At 42.8% G+C, this 16,381-nt stretch overlaps 1 protein-coding gene across 3 annotated transcripts in view; it reads left to right on the top strand.

The window, feature by feature from the left end:
• Positions 1 to 690: 690 nt before the first annotated feature.
• LOC121322070 (obscurin-like protein 1) overlaps positions 691 to 16,381 on the top strand; it is a 51,096-nt gene continuing 35,405 nt past the window's right edge. For 2 of the 3 annotated variants that reach the window (XM_041261567.1, XM_041261565.1), the window contains exons 1-5: positions 718 to 1,221; positions 5,725 to 6,799; positions 13,849 to 14,118; positions 14,628 to 14,888; positions 15,366 to 15,671. In XM_041261567.1, the coding sequence (XP_041117501.1) occupies positions 5,785 to 6,799; positions 13,849 to 14,118; positions 14,628 to 14,888; positions 15,366 to 15,671 (1,852 nt within the window). In that variant the 5' untranslated portion in view covers positions 718 to 1,221; positions 5,725 to 5,784. Of the gene's footprint in view, positions 1,222 to 5,724; positions 6,800 to 13,848; positions 14,119 to 14,627; positions 14,889 to 15,365; positions 15,672 to 16,381 lie in introns of all 3 variants that reach the window. The other variant, XM_041261566.1, reaches the window with a different exon arrangement.

Raw genomic sequence — 16,381 nt, 5'->3', positions numbered from 1 at the left:
TTTTGAATGAGGTGTTTATGAAATTAGATGGTTTTACAAGAACAAGATTTTGAAAAATACCATTGTGATACCATTGGTATTTTTCAAACATTAACCCTTGTTACTACTCCCTGCACAAGTGCAAAGCAAGGAAACCTGTGAAAATTCCTGAGTGGACATGAGAATCAGTCAAACCTATTAACATGCCTGGCTGTCTCTAAAACATGAGGTCGTTGCCAGAGTTCAGACACCAGTGTGCGCTAGAACTGGAACAGCTATCCTCATACAATTTAAATCATGTGATAGTGTAATCTTTCAACCCCACTTTGCAGGATATATGCAACATTCATGGCTGACTACATAATGTTAGCTTAGGTACAGTAAGGCAGTCAAAGATAACTTCTGTGTGTAACCAGAAAAAAATAAGGGACAGGCAATTAACAGAGGTGTTGCTAAACTTTTTAGAGACCACTTACAGTAGGATTGTTCTTTTTCTCTAGGTTTTATAGCAGCGTCTCAAGTTAGCTCAGTGACCCACCCATCCCACCCTCTCCCCTCATCCCAATCCAACCATGTGTTCTATTCTTAGTAACTTGTAGTGAGTGAATGGAGGGGCCTGACTTATCTCTCCTGCTGTCATCGAAGTGGCTGGTATTTTTAGTGGACAGCAGCAGCTGCAAAAGCATTTAACGGTCTTCTGCGAACAATGACACCAAGGGTGCTCCGGGACTCTTGAAGAGCCACACAGGATACCAAGGGGGATCAGAGAACTGCAGCTGAAAGGTACTGAGTGAGCTGGGAAGAGTTAGAAAAGAACGGTGTAGCAAGTCTGAGAAGAGACGGACAGACAGTCAGACACACAAGCTAAAAGAATACAAAAACAACAGGGTTTTGAGAGGGTTACAGACAGTAATTAGAAACATAGACACACACTCACACATATATACAAACACACACAAGGGACAAGTGTATATGAGAAGAGAGTAGTGAAAGAACTGTAAGGCGATACAGACAAGCAACAAGAGGCATAGAGAAAATAATAGAAAGAAGGAATTTAACCACTAACAGAAACAGAGAAGACGAGAAATTGAGGTAAAGCATTTACTCTGATCACATAAACGCCAGACATAGGACAAGTACCTCAAAAGTTTTGCAGGAAACTTGAATGACTGACACATTCTTCCCCTGCTGATGGTTTTAGGAAAAACTTGTGGTTGAGGATTACTGGGACACAGTATTACTGTAAGTTTCTATTTGAATTGTTTATTTTTTCCCCCTTGATATTACTTTTTAAAAATAATTTGCTATTCTGATATAATTTCCATTGCAGTATCTACCAAAATAGAATTAGGCTTATATGAGCTGCTGTCATCTCATTATATCAAAGCCATTTGGAAGAATACTACAGGCTGGCTGCAATGGGGAATCCACTTATCCTGTACCCTGTTTTAGGATTCAAATAATTAAACAAATATATATTCCACCTTCTTAAAAGTTGGATTGAATGGTTCTAAGTGTCAATAGTTTACAGTATAAAAGTTATCCAAACATTTAGAATTTTGTCAATGTGTTTAATGGTTATTAGAAATATGTTAGCTGTGATGTTTATGTAGTTTAACAACAATTCAGTGTAAGGTTATATTTTTTCATAGTCTGTTTGTGCTGTACTCATGTAGTCTTATACATGTTAATATTGTAGTAATTTATTTTATGCTTCTTGTCGTGAGTTATGTGAGTGGTTACCAAATATTGCCAATTATGTTAAGGTCTAAATGTTTAAACTTGTTTCGTACTGAAGTTTAGGAAATTAAACAGGAGCAAACTCCCCTAGTTGCTATTTGAGGACTATAATGCAGATGTTCTATTATTTTTAATGATACTATCTCTATGTAACTACAGTTGAAATCTGTGAAATCGGGCATTTTCTAATGTCGTATTTATGCTGATCGCTATTCACAATTACATTTTCAATACATGTGATCATGCATTAATTACAGTAGGTTGTGTAAACAGGGTACTCTAAACTGGCCAATTGTTCCCTGCGTGGTTGCATAATACCCTATTCACCCTATTAATACCTAAATATGTTACTGTTGTGAAATCCCTTGCGAAGGGTATATAGTATATAGCATGCTACATTTCACATTTATGCATATATTCGGAGAACCGCTTATCCAATTGTCATGAACCATAGTATTAACATAATTAATGTCAAAGAATTGAGAATATAAGATTCTGGGGATATAGGTGGTGTCTGTCTGTCCCTACATGTCACACTTACAACCGCTTATCAAACATTCATGATTCTTGTTCTATACTATTTTGTACATGCTGCTGATATATATCTTGGTCATCAACTTTTTCATCATACTGATTGCTTTAATTTTGAATTTCCAGCCATGGTGAGGGATGTATGGTACTGACATATTTGTTTAGATACAAGTAGTGTGACTTAAGTGTAAAAGATTGGATGAGAAATGTCTGAGATCTTTTTCATTTCAAAATTATACAGACATCTTTTTTGAAAGTGCAGGGGGCAAGCTGTGTGGAGTTGTAATTTTAAAGCCTTTATGATATTGGGTTTATTGCAGGATATCCCGATTCTGTACTGACTCAGTATAATGTAGGATACGCACACTCAGAATCTCTATAGAAGTAAGTGGGACAGTCAATTCCACTGCTGAATAATAGAGTAAAAATCTCATTCAGATAATCAATTGAAGACCAACAACACATATACAGACTATACTCATTTCTAGTCGTTTTCAAATCTGATCAGTTCCAACATAGGAAGACACTGACAATTGCTTAGATTGATAGCACATCTTTTAATAAGACATCATCTAGTTATACAAAAAAAAGGAGCATGTCAAGTGAATCCCCCCACCCTCTTCTCACTCACCCCCCGCACTATGCATTAATGAAGTAGTTACATGATATTCTGAAGTCTAGTGATGTTACCCAGCAAGAAACTTAAACACAGAATGACTGAATGAGTTTCTGCATCTCCATCTCAACGGCTTATGAGGGATCATCTTGCTTGACATGGAGGGCAGCTGTCAAGCAGGAAAGGAACTCCAAGTTTAGATATCCTAAAGTGGTCAAGCCAGCGCATACTCATGAGTCAGGGGCAGGCACTGACAGGTAACGACTGAGGGTGAATCTACAGCTGCTCCAGTCTAACTTCTTAGAGTTTCTCCAGTACATTTCGTTGACGGCTTGGGACAATCACAGTCAGACAGTCAGACACTTCAAGTTTTTTTTTTTTTTTTTTTTTATTATGTATACTTGTTTATATAACAAAATAGAAACACTTGTAGAAACACCACATCAATAGGCACAATCAAAAAGGCTATGCAATGTTTTCACTGACGTCTGATGGCTCTATTAAAGATTCTGCTGACATGTGCAAACAGGTGGTATGCCTGTGTAAACAACAAAGGGCTAAGTGTGAGAGCTAACCTTACTTCTTGCATGTATAAGTAACATTATCACTGTTTCTCTTATACCTGGTCAATAAATGTATCTTAACATTGGATTAAAACTCTTATTGATACTGCAGTAGATCTGTGTATTGGTTTAAACCATTTTGTAAGACAGGAAGTAAATGTATAGTGTCATGACAGGAAACATGACAAACAAAGCAAGACTGAGAATGTTGTTATGCTTATGAGGAGTTTTTATATGCCTTGGTTATTTATATAGAGAATAATACATCTCGATTGGAGAAAGCATGAAAAATAGAGCAATTGTGTCTAAGAATCCTTTTGGGAATGCTGTTTGCTGGAGCAAAAAGCAAGGCCAGGGGGGTGTATATGTTAACTGCAATGGTCCTAGTGCAAAAGCTACAGCTTTTGAAATGAAGTGTGTGTGTTCCTGAGTGTGCATAGTGGGTGTGTGCTTTGTGACACCTGAGACAAGACTCTAGCAGCTCTTTATTTAGGCCAACTATAAAAAGCTCTTTCCCACTGAAATACAGGACCAGCTGTTTAGAAATCTGTGGTGGCTTCTATGGTACTATATAGTATAAAAGAAAAGAACACCAAGTAGTGTGAATGTGGTAAATGTCAGGGGGTGTTTACTAAGGCTTTGAATAATCTTTCTAAAATGGTCGGTCCCAGAAGACAAAGCAGAATATAAATTATTATAGAACACACTAAAATACAATTCCATGGTATTGTGTCACAGTAGTACATTCTTTCCTAGTTCAGCTTTTCTGTCCTTCTACTTCAAAAGAAAGCAGTGTTGCTGACAGTTTTTTTTTACATTTCACCAAAGGTAGTTATAACTGTTAAACACTACATGTAGGCCTCACTATGGGTCAAATAGGCATGCTCTTGCCAGTTCCTGTAGCAGTGAGAGTTTATACAAGACACATTCAAGCCTTCTATAACTTACTTTTTATATAACAAACATTTTGAATCATCTGTACTGTATCATTGTGGCAAAGTGGGTAAGTGTGTCCAGATGAAGGCAATACAGCAGTGCAGAAGAAACAGACAGACAACGATATCCAGGTGCAAGGGTGTTTATTAGTTGTTATTTGTCCAGAGCCTGACGGCAAACAACTGTAAACAATAATACTGTAAAGTGATACAGTGACACGTATCACTTTATTTAAAATCCCCGGATTTGACCTGCAACCAAAAGTCCCATGCTTTATACACTCACATGTAACACAAAACCCACATGTAACAAAAAACACCCACACGTAACACGTAACACAAAAATAAAGAGAAGTGCTGGTGTCTGGGTTTGATCCTTGTTTTAGTAGTCTAAATAACAAACAAACAGTTTTTACTTGACAAACAAGCAAACACAACACTCACATTCTCGTATCACAGGGTTCTCCTTCTTGGTTGTTTCTAACCATTTACAAAGGAACAGATCACTTTACTACATCCCCTATTTATACCCTCCCTCATGACCCCTTGGTTAACGAGCACATCCGCTCCTCCAATCTTCGGGTGACATGCCGTTTCCTGTCTCGGTCATTGGGTTCTGGTACCATTGCTCCACCCCTTTTCTAGATGGCCTACTTCCACCTAACCCTGGGAAAAATTGTAATGCCATTTAGTCCAGGGTAGTCTGTTCCCTTTACACAGCACCCTTGCAGGTTGGGAGGGAGCTCTAACACCAAGAATCATTTGATCTCTGTCACAATCATATTGAAACAATTAACTAATAACATGGTCAGCTGCAGACCATATATGCCACCACAGCCTAATAACATTTAACACATACATATTTTCATTGTTTTAGACCATAGAGTGACTAATCATGGTCAACAAACATTCCATGGTTTATCAAATAGAAATAGATATCCCTGAAAGTTTATAGGAACTCCCTGGTTTAAAATATGAGCAACGAGACAACAACCTTCTTAAATATATACAAAATACTACAAATACAGTAGCTAGTATTTTATAAGTCATATCTCATCCGTTATCATCAGAGGGAGCTCTAGAGAATCTTGTGTTATACAGTAACGGAAAGACTAAAACTACATCATATAATGCTAGGTGATCCCACCCAAATAAATAAAGCCTACAGCCAACTGCATCCAGGAGCATAACTATTTTGGCAAATTTATGAGGTACTGATAGAAAGCCAGTTATGTAGACAGACAGACAGATAAATGGAAATCTCTTTGTTCCAGTTGCTTGCTCTTGAACACCTGTTCTAGGAGCAAGAGGTGACAAGCCAGTCGGATGATGAGGTAACCTTTTGTATCTGTATTGACAGGTTTATGAGACTGCATGCCTGAGAAGTTCAGAGTGAGGTGAAGCTGGCCAGCAAGCAGTGATGGACGTGTTTGGCGGTGCCCCACACTTCCTGGCATACCCTCGCCCCCTGGTGGTGCAGGGTGGCACTGACGCCGTGCTGAAGTGTCAGATTGCTGGGGACCCCCAGCCAGCTGTCATCTGGGAGCGAGCTAATAAGCAGCTCCACCCTGATGGACATTACCGCCTCTTTGAAGACGGCAATGTCTACAACCTTATAATTTCCAGAGTGGGGGTCGAGGACAGTGGGCAATATATCTGCAAGGCCAAAAACAGCATTGGTGAGACCTATGCCGCAGCTACACTTAGGGTCGAGGGAGAGGCACAAGAGATGGAGCTACAAGAGGAGAACAGGCCTCGCTTCCTCATCAAGCCTCTCTCAGTTCGAGTCGGCCGAAATGAAGATGCTGTCTTCTCCTGCAAGCTGTGGGGCAAGCCCCGGCCAGAGATCATCTGGGAGAAGGATGGAAAGAAACTGAATGATATTTTCGAAAGTGCTCATTTTAGCATCGGCCACCAGGACGGGGGCTGGTTCCAGCTAAAGATCTTTCAGACCCGGTCCCCCGATGCAGGAGTTTACACCTGCCGGGCCAGGAATGAGTATGGTGAAGCACTGGCTGGAGCGGTTTTGTTGGTGGACGCCGGGGCAGGACATGAGGAGGAGGCAGCAACCCGTAATGGGTACGTCAATGGTCACTGGAAGCACCATCAGGGAAAGCGTGGTTCCAGGTTTAGCGGCACTCATAATATCGAGGAGCCTGCGCCCAACTCGGCTAAAGTGAAAATGTTCACAGTTTCGGAAGGCAAGCATGCCAAGTTCCGTTGCTATGTCACAGGGAAACCCAAACCAGAGATTGTGTGGAGGAAGGATGGCATTGTGATAATGTCTGGGAGGCGGTATCTGTTGTATGAAGATCGGGAAGGCTACTTCACACTGAAAGTTCTCTACTGTAAGCAGCAGGACAATGGGCTTTACGTCTGTGCTGCCTCCAATACAGCAGGACAGACCCTTAGTGCTGTGCATCTCAACGTTAAAGGTAAGCCCAGCATCATATAACACATATAACAGGGTTTTTAAAGGTATGATTTATATATCTGTAGTCATTTTTTTAAGGGCAATAATTCTCCATTCTGCCATTTGGAATGTTTTTACTATTCATAGTCCCCAGTATATTTATTCTTGGTTGAGTCTAAAAATGCAGCAGTATACTGAGTGTAGACAGTGGAGAAGGTTCATCAGGCTTAGAAGAAGTGGGACTGCCACTCTATGTTTACTGTGTCAAGGGTTGTCAGGCATATCTTCTCCTGCTGTCTAACACTTTTTTGGAACATGATAACTCATGAACATGTGAATGGACTGACATACTGTTTTTCATGTAGGCAGATTTTGTGCTCTAGACATCTTTTAAGGGATGATTGACACAGAGGAAAGATCATGGCAGTCTTATCAATACTCCACATACTGTATATAATCAGGTGTTGGATTTGTCCATTAAAACTCGTAACTCTAGGAGTATCAACACATAAACTGAAAAGCACTAAAGAGCCAAACTCATACCTCTAAGCTTTGCATCGCTGTTTTGCTATTGCTTTAAGCTTTCTCATTTGCATTCCTTGTTAAACAAAAAAGTGTTTAAGATTATGATTTTTTGTTAGTTTGGCTAGGGTTTCATTGTTTCACATCAAGAAATTCAAATATTTCTATTTTATTTGCATTTAGTTGGAGAAAGAGGAACAGATATTAAAATTAACACAATTCTGGAAATATTTAACAGGAAGATAGTCCACTGAATAGGAGTATCCTGGAAGAAGAGTGTTCAGTTTATTCACAGATCTGTTCAGTCTGTGTGTACATACTTTGGGTCCCTTTGGGTCCAGTGACACCCTGCTGCCATTGTCCTAAATACGCATATAGGAGCTGTGCACTGACAGTGCCTGCAGCTAACTGACCCGCTTAGCAGAGGTGATAGCCAAGAGGAAGACTGTCTTCCTAGACAGATGCTTATGGACTGTATAGGCTTAAACAGGGCCTTTGTGAGAGTCTCCAGTACAACATCAAGGCTCCATTCAGGGAGAACGGCCCTCCTGGGAGGGCGTAACCACAGAGCACCTTTAAAAAAATTTGCGCAGCCGGAGAGATACCAAATCTACGGGGGCATGGCATGCAGAGATAGCCGCTAAATACACCTTCAATGTGGAAGGTGACCTACCAGCATCGAGCAGTTCTTGCAGAAACTGCAAGATAACAGGCATGGAGCAAGAAACTGGGTCATGGCTTCTAGTCAGACACCAATTCTGAAAATACTTCCACTTACAGGAGTACAGCGACCTAGTGGAGTCTGCCCTAGTGCCTTGCAAAGTACCCATAACTGCGTCTGACAGCCCTAGGGCTGTCTAGCGGTCCCGTTCAGGGAAAAGACCCATAATTGGAACCTGCCTCGTTCCCGATTCCATGAGAGTGCCTCTTGTCTGAATTAGAAGATCTAGGCAAAGCTGGAACTCCCTAGGTTGGCCTTGTATGAGCTGACATAGGGTTTTAGAACCAGATTCTTCTGGGCCACCGAGGGTCCACTAGGAGAACTGTCGCTTTCTCTAACCAGACCTTCTCCAAGAAGGCTGGGAGCAACAGTACTGGCGGGAATGCATAAAGGAGTGTCCTGGGCCACTTGTGAGCTAGGGTGTCGATGCCGAGTGGAGCACCTAAGCGGTAGAAGGAATACCATAGGGGGCAAGGAGTCATCTTCGCTGAGGCGAACAGATCGACCTGCGTCTTCCCAAACCATTCCCAAATGTGCTCCACCACCTGCAGGTGGAGTCACCACTCTAACGGATGTGCACCCTCCCTCCACAGGAGATCCGGTGCCCAGTTAGCCACTCCAGGAAGATACAGCCCGTAGGTTCCATTGCACCCAAGTCAGGAACTGGAAGCCGATGCAATGCAAGCCTGCACAGCATATTTATGTGCAGGGCTATCCAACGGCCCGATCAGGTGCCGCAGATTCCTCTGTCTTCCCAGACCGCCCCCCAACCCAAGTTGGAGGTGTCTGTCATCACCACTTGGTGAGATAACACCACTGCCATCCTCACATTCTCGCACAGGTGAGAGGGCATCCTCCACCATTGTAGGGCTGCAAAGCACATGTGAGACACTGTCAGCCAATGGTGTTTGTCGCTCTTGGGGTATAAATGGAACATACTGAGCCACGCTTGGAGCGGGCCCATGTTTAATAGACCCAGCTTGATGCCAACAGTTTTTAGAACCACACCAAGGGGACCTTCGATCTTTGTTACAAACCTGAATAGCTGCTCCTCTGTTGTCCAACAGGTATACACGCATGTGGCAAAGTGGCTGGTAAGGGGAACAAGTGTAGCGGTGATGCGATGCAGGAGTGACAGACAGACAACAGTATTTCAGTGAAAAAAAAGGGTGCTTTAATTATAATCCAGGTCTGGTGACCGTAAAATAATAAATCCCCGTCTATACACAACAATGTGTAAAGCGCGGGGATAACAAAAACAGGGCACAGTCCTGAACCAAAACACAAGACGCGGTCACCAGTCTTGGGTGCATGAAGACGTGCAGGTGCTCGGTGCAGACACAGCTTGTGTGGTGTGTAGTGGTGCTCCGGATCGTGCTGACCCTGGCGACAGCTCTGGAGGTGTGCTTAACTGTCTAGTGCTGAATACAAAAACAGACAGTTACACGGACAGACACAACAATACAAAACACGAACACAATCCACTCTGAGAGCTCCTCTCTCAGTCCTTCTCTCTCTCCAATCGTTTAACCCAAACGAAGGAAAAGATCAGCGTTACCCTGGCCCCTATATGTAATCCTGCATGATATCTAGGTAAACGGTTGCAGCTGCCTTATTACTTGCAGCTGCCTCTCGTTTACCTTTCAAATCAATACAGTCTTACAACAGAGTTGCGCTTCTTTCCAGGCTGACCCACCTCCCTGACCCGGAAACGAACTGTCAGGCCAGCCCTTCCAGATACTTCTCCTCTCGTTCTTTAGCGCCCTCACAGGTCGGGAGGAAGATTCATCACCAGAACTCATCTTTCCATCACAACGCATCATACTGGAGTCCAGCCAGGGCCCCAAATATGTCATACACTGCACTGGTATAAGCTGACTCTTCTCATTGCTGATGGTAAGGCCAAGCCTCGCCAGAGGCTGAGTCACAATCGCCGTGTGGCCCACTGCTCCCTTTTTGCAACTGAGCGCAAATCAGCCAGTCGTCAAAACAGTTAAGGGAGCCAGGGTAGTGTCCAAGCACTCTTAAGACATACAATGAGCTAGGGAGAGGCCGAACAGCAGCACAGAGAACTCATAAATGCTTCCCTGAAAGGCGAAGCAGAGTTACTTCCTGTACTCGACGAATGGGAATGTGAAAACACGCATCCAGTATGTTCACGGTGGTAAACCAGTTGCCCGGATGGACTGGCTGGAGAATGTGACAGCGAGTCAGCATTTGGAACCTCCAAGAACATGTTGAGGAATCTCTAGGATAGGGAGAAAGCCAATGTCCATCTTGGGTACCAGAAAATATCTCTAGTAGAATCCCTCTCCACAGGATGTGGGGTCTACAAGATGAATGACTCACTTGCACAGCAAAGCAGCCACTTCCTTTTGGTGTACTGAGACCTGAAGAGGGTCCAACACGGGTGTCTGCGTGACTCCTCGGAAGGGAACCATTGTGCACATTAATGAACACCCAGGTGTCCGAGGTGCAAGTGTGCCAGTATTGCAGCTGTTGTGCGGTGAAAGGATGAGTCTGAAGCCACAAGCCTTCAGGGCCCCTGCTGGAGCTGCTAAGGTTGGGGTGGTGCACTTTGAGGTGATTGTGGACATACCACACCCTGCGTTCCTTGTGCTCTGCAGAGGGGCTCGGTTGTCCATTGCCGCTTCGCCTGTAGACGATGCCTCAGGTAACCCAGTGGGGCCTTGGGTAAGGGGACCATCCTTGGCCTGCCAATGGCTTGACCTACCCTGTGCCAGAGCACAGGGAGGGAGCAGTGCTGCCACCTGCTGAGATGCTTCGTGCTCTCAGAGGGAGCACTGTAAAATCTCCTCCATAGCTGGCCCGAATGTGTGTCCTGGGGATATCGACGTGTCCAGCAAAGCTACCTTATCCACGTTGGGCACCCTTGCCTGCGACAGCCATAGCAGTCTATGAGCCACCACCAAGCATGCCAGACCCAAGATCTGTAGCAGCGTTCTTGAAAGGAGGCGAAGTTCAGCGGCCACAGGATCTAAGAGCGGGGTCCCTGTGAACACGCCATCCAAGTATGCAGCCAGGATACACACCATGTTAGCCAGATGGGTCACCTGCGCTTCAGCTGCATAAGCCCTTTTCAAATGTATCTCTGTAACCCTGTACTCATGGTTTGGGCACATAGGGTCCCTAGGCAGTCCACCAACGAGCGAGGTCTTAACCAAGGCCGCGATGGTGGAGTCAACCGGGAGAAATCCTGCCAGTCCCAGCTTCTCCATGCCCTCCAATATAGTTCTCACCCCAGGAGGCCGCTAAGGATAGCATGTCCTCCTCCGCTGTGGCTCTGGCTTGGCCTGGGCTCCCACGGGAGACCCAGGGGTCGAAGCTGGTGCATGTGTTAGCGAGGCCGGGACTTCTACCGGTGCTGCATGAGCTTGCTGCCACCGGGTACTGTACTCGCTGGGGTGCTATGTGCACCAAGTGCTCCGAGCTCCGTGTGCACCGAGCACCATATGCACCAAGGAGCTATGCGCCAAGCACCACTTGCACTGAGTGCACTAAGCACCATGCGCACAGCGTGCATTGTGCACCGAGCACTGTGTGCACCGAGGTAACATATGCACCAAGGAGCTAGATGCACCGATGGCACCAAGCACCATGCGTAACAAGTGCACTGAGGACTGTGTGCACAATGTGCACTGGAGTACCAAAGTACCACAGGCTGAGCATGCACTGAGGTACCAATGCACCAGGGGGCAGCTGAAGGAGTGGTGCCTACCCTAACTGTAGTCACACACCTGGTCAGCACGTAATGTATACCAAGGGACACACAGGCTGAAGCTGTGGTAGGCGAGTCTGTGGACAGAGTACAATAAACAATAAACAATAATAGTAGGAACACACTGAGCTAAGTAATTAAAAAAAAAAAAAAAAAAACATTTTCAACCTGGTACATAGTGGAGGGAAAAATCACATATATGAAAACATCAGGTTAGAAAAATCAACCAGTGGTGATAAAATCAGAAACCAATTGAATATCAAACATTGTAATACATTCACTGAACACTTATGCAAAAGCAAGAAGCAAAAACATATGTAGATTCTTTAAATACAACTTAAAACATGCATATGCAATTTACTTGCATTGAGAAAAATTTAATATTAAAAAGCAAGAAAACTACCAAAAAACTGCTCTTCAAGAAAGCCTTTAAATACAATTGTCACGTGCCCATTGGAACCTATTCATAGCAATTACACTTATAATATCGCTGAGATTTTAGATCTCTCACTCAGAATGTCAACACTAAAAGCATTCTAAATGTTTATACTGCAACAGGTTCTATAAAAACAGATTCAGTACATTAATATCATGTTTTTGTCTGTTTTGTATTTAGATATAATGAGTTATAATATGTCTATAGTGTTTGGTGGCTACATGCAATCAAGTATTGATTGTACAGTGCCTTGTGATAACTGTTGTGAAAGGCGCAATATAAAAGCCAATTGTATTGTACCATATTGTAAATTGAGAGTGTTTCTCCGGCGCTCTTTGTATGACAGATCTAACAAAGCAAAAGAAATACAATCTCAACTTGATTTGTGTGTAGCCCTGACACTCTTATAAATATACATAGTTAAAAAGTGCTACAAGCATGACACTCCTTTGTTCATCTCAAATTTTAAAAGACCTGCCTTCATTTACAATATGTTTTGCTTCTTCAAGAAGCAGAACAGGATTTTTTTCAACATGCTGTTTATTTCTCATAATCTAATCAACAGATCATGTAGAGATGGTTGAGTGACCAGAACTGTTTTGAGAATGTCTTTCCAATAATCAGAATAGCGATTGTGACAGTATTTTTATCTCACATCTTTATATCCCTTTATTCTAAATTGGTAGAAGTAACGACTGTCACTCTGTCTACAGTGATGCAACTGCAGCACAGATTCATTTCTACATTCATTTCTACACCCCACAGGGTGCTTTGTATTGTAAATGTTAGCTAACCACTTTTAAAGACTTGTATCACATAACAGGCAGGGTCTCAGTCTGTGACAGGTAGTTTATCCCAGAGCATTAACTGGCAAACTGCAACATTGCTAAATTTAGTGCCTGAATCATGTCATCTGTAATATGGCTGCTGGATTAGAAGCAGTCCAGGCAGGGGACAGGGGATAAGGCAATCGTTCTTTGGTTTTGCAGTAGGTGTTTTTCCCTGTCAGCAATGTTAACCCCTACTTCCACTCTTCCTTTACTCCCACCAGTGGAGGAATGCTCCTCAGTCATTACATTTTTACTAACATTCTAAGCATCCCTTGGACCTCAGAGATCCTGCATTAGGAGAGTAGCTTTACCCATGTTCCCATGCATTTACTATTTTATTTGTGTAACATATCTGTGGAGAGTGGCACCTGATCCGACATGCACTTCCAAAATTAAAACAGGAGGCCCAATGAGGTATTCTTAGTCATGGCAAAACCACAAGCAGAGCAAAGGCCTGGGTCTCTGCTCCAGACCTTTTTAGCATTTTTAATGATCAGCCCTCTATCTTATTTGTCCACTTTCATGTCGGTAGTCCACCTGTCAGATGCAAATTAGAGACAGTGCTCTGTAGGAAAAGACCCTATAGGGAAATATAGCAATGCGTTAAAAACATTGGCAGCATCAACTATCCAAATAATTACTGTGTCATTACCGGTAACCTCCAAAATATCACAAAAGTGCCAGACAATTAAATTAATTACATTGCAGTTTCAGTTTCAAGCATTAGGTATGAGAATAATTATTGATTTAATGTTTGTTCTCTATGCATTAGCTATACTGTAGTCAGACATTGACATATCATTCTTTCCGTCTTTGACCCCAGAGCCGGCAGTGCGGTTCAAGCAGCCCCTGAATGACGTGGAGGTGCGTGAGCGAGAGCTGGCTGTGCTGGAGTGCGAGGTCTCTGAGGACACCATTCCTACCACCTGGTATCTGGAAGATCGGCGACTGCAGCCAGGAGCAAAGTATGGCATTGAGCAGTGTGGTACAGTGCGCCGACTCACCATCCGAGATATTGGGGCAGATGATGATGGAATCTATCTCTGTGAGATGGCAGATGGAGGGAGGAGTATTGCTGAGGTGTCTGTCAAAGGTAAGCATGCCACATATCCACTGGGTTGTGCAACATGTGGCCCTTTCTTGATTTTAACATTCTGCACATATTGTGTAGCGATCTGCCTACTTACTGTGATGGTGTTTTTTACGAAACAATTATGATGAATGATACTTGTTGACTTACAATGCACATTGTGTGTATAGATTTTGACCATACTCCAGAAATATGAATTTGCATTACAATATGCACCAAGGAAGTGCAATAGGATCATAATTAAATGTAGATAACTTGCATTATACTTTTCCCCTTCTTTATACAGACTATTCCGCCACTGCCCACACTTGTGGATCTTTAGTTTGCAGTTTTGATTCTTGGTTGCTACAATCTGACACAATTATTTGGAGGCACAGCGATTGCAAAAAGATACTGGGAGATATAGTTCTTGGGAATCTACCAACAGCCTTTTGTAATCGCTATGTCTCATTCTGCCAACATGAAGCTTAAAAGCAGATTAAAGATGAGGTTGTTTTTGTACATATCTTTAGGTACAATTGTGCGCAAGCTTCCACGGAAGGTGGATTTATTAGAAGGGGAGAATGCCGCTTTCTGCGTGGAGGTTGAGGAGGAAGAGATGGACATTCATTGGTACAAAGATGGACTAGAGCTTCGAGAGACACACCAAACTATCCTTAAATCCTTTGGCAAAACCCACATCCTCGTCTTTGTCAATGCAACACCTCAAGACTCAGGGATTGTGACTTTTGTAGTGGGAAGATCCAAGACTTCTTCTCAGCTCCGTGTCAAGGGTAAGGAGATCAATTTGATACTGTTCAATTTTATGATGTATATAAAGGGTGATTCTTAAACAATGTCCCATAGAAAAATAACTCAACTATTACTAGACTTTTGTCATGGCAGACAGGATCACATACAGTGTATATTGTGTTAAGTAGTACAGTATTGTCAAAGTAATCGCTGAAGTTTAAGCAGAAAAGGTTCTGTTTTATTAAATCTGTTTCATTTTCAAGTTGTATAAACAGCAAACCTGATGGTTCTTTGTACTGTAGGTAATGAAACGATTGAATCTGTGAGTAAAGACATAACCAGCTCATGTTCTTGATAACCAGTTAAATCAGACAGCTAATTTGTGAAGTTGTGAGTATATAGATGTGTCTATGATTTAAAGGTTCCTAAGTGTTAAAACTAAAGTACTCAAAAAGTAATGTGGGGAAATTCATCTTAAAAATACCTGTCTTTAAAAGTCCACTTGTTCATCTCTTTAGCGGTCCGGCAGTCTCCACCCAGTTGCCCAGTGGGTGTGCAGATGAACACGGAGCGTTCAAACTCAGTGTTGCTGTCCTGGGTCCCGGCACACGATTCACGCAAGAACCCCCCCACAGGGTACGTGCTGGAGAGGCAGGAAGTGGGATCCCAGGAATGGTTGCAGTGTCTGACCACAGACCTAGCCAGTGCGGTGGAGATCCTGGGCGACAGCGTGCCCTCTGAGGCAGACTACCGGTTCCGCATTTGCAGTGTCAATAAGTACGGCAGGAGTGGCCACGTGGAGTTCTCATCAGTCGTCCACCTAGGTGAGCAAACTCTCTTTGCTAGGAGTTAATAAGGACAAGGTGCAATCTCTTTTGTTAAGAACAATAGGTAGGCAAGGTTTGATATGTCTGTGATTAATTTGAAATGTATATGATTACACACATGTTTAAGGACTGGCAAATGTCCCAGAAAACAAATACTTAAAAGAAGTAGGAGGTGGATAGAAGTGGATTGACTATAGCGGATTATGACATCTAAAAGGAATTAGCAATATTCATAACAAACACTCAATGCTTGTAGTGAGCGAGCTATATCCAAACAAAACAGTACTAAGGTACTAAGTTACACAGGACAGATGTGCACCATTATCAGTTAAACCCATTATAAACATCTAGGTTTAATGCCACTCCTAAAACATGCATGGAACAGTGATGATTTTCCTGTCAGAGTTATTGTTGTCTGTGAAACGAATTAAACTACCATAAATACTCTTGCATCAAACTCTGAGAAAGCAATAACACATGACAGGATGTTCAAATTTGGTCCAATATGTGCATGCTTCACCTTGCTGTTAAATAGGCATGCACATTTTGGATCTCACCCCTCACCCGTACCAAAAGGAATTTGTTGTCAAGTGAACCACGCAGTGTGGTTCTGAAAGTCCTGAGCTATGCTGGTATGGTGACATATTTGCACAGGCTGGAACATTTGTTAGCCAATGAAATTGCTCCCTCTTTTCTTCTAATTCATA

The sequence above is a fragment of the Polyodon spathula genome, chromosome 10 (genome assembly GCF_017654505.1).
Source record: "Polyodon spathula isolate WHYD16114869_AA chromosome 10, ASM1765450v1, whole genome shotgun sequence".
Classification (NCBI taxonomy): Eukaryota; Metazoa; Chordata; class Actinopteri; order Acipenseriformes; family Polyodontidae; genus Polyodon; species Polyodon spathula.
This window is presented reverse-complemented; position numbering and strand designations above follow the sequence as displayed.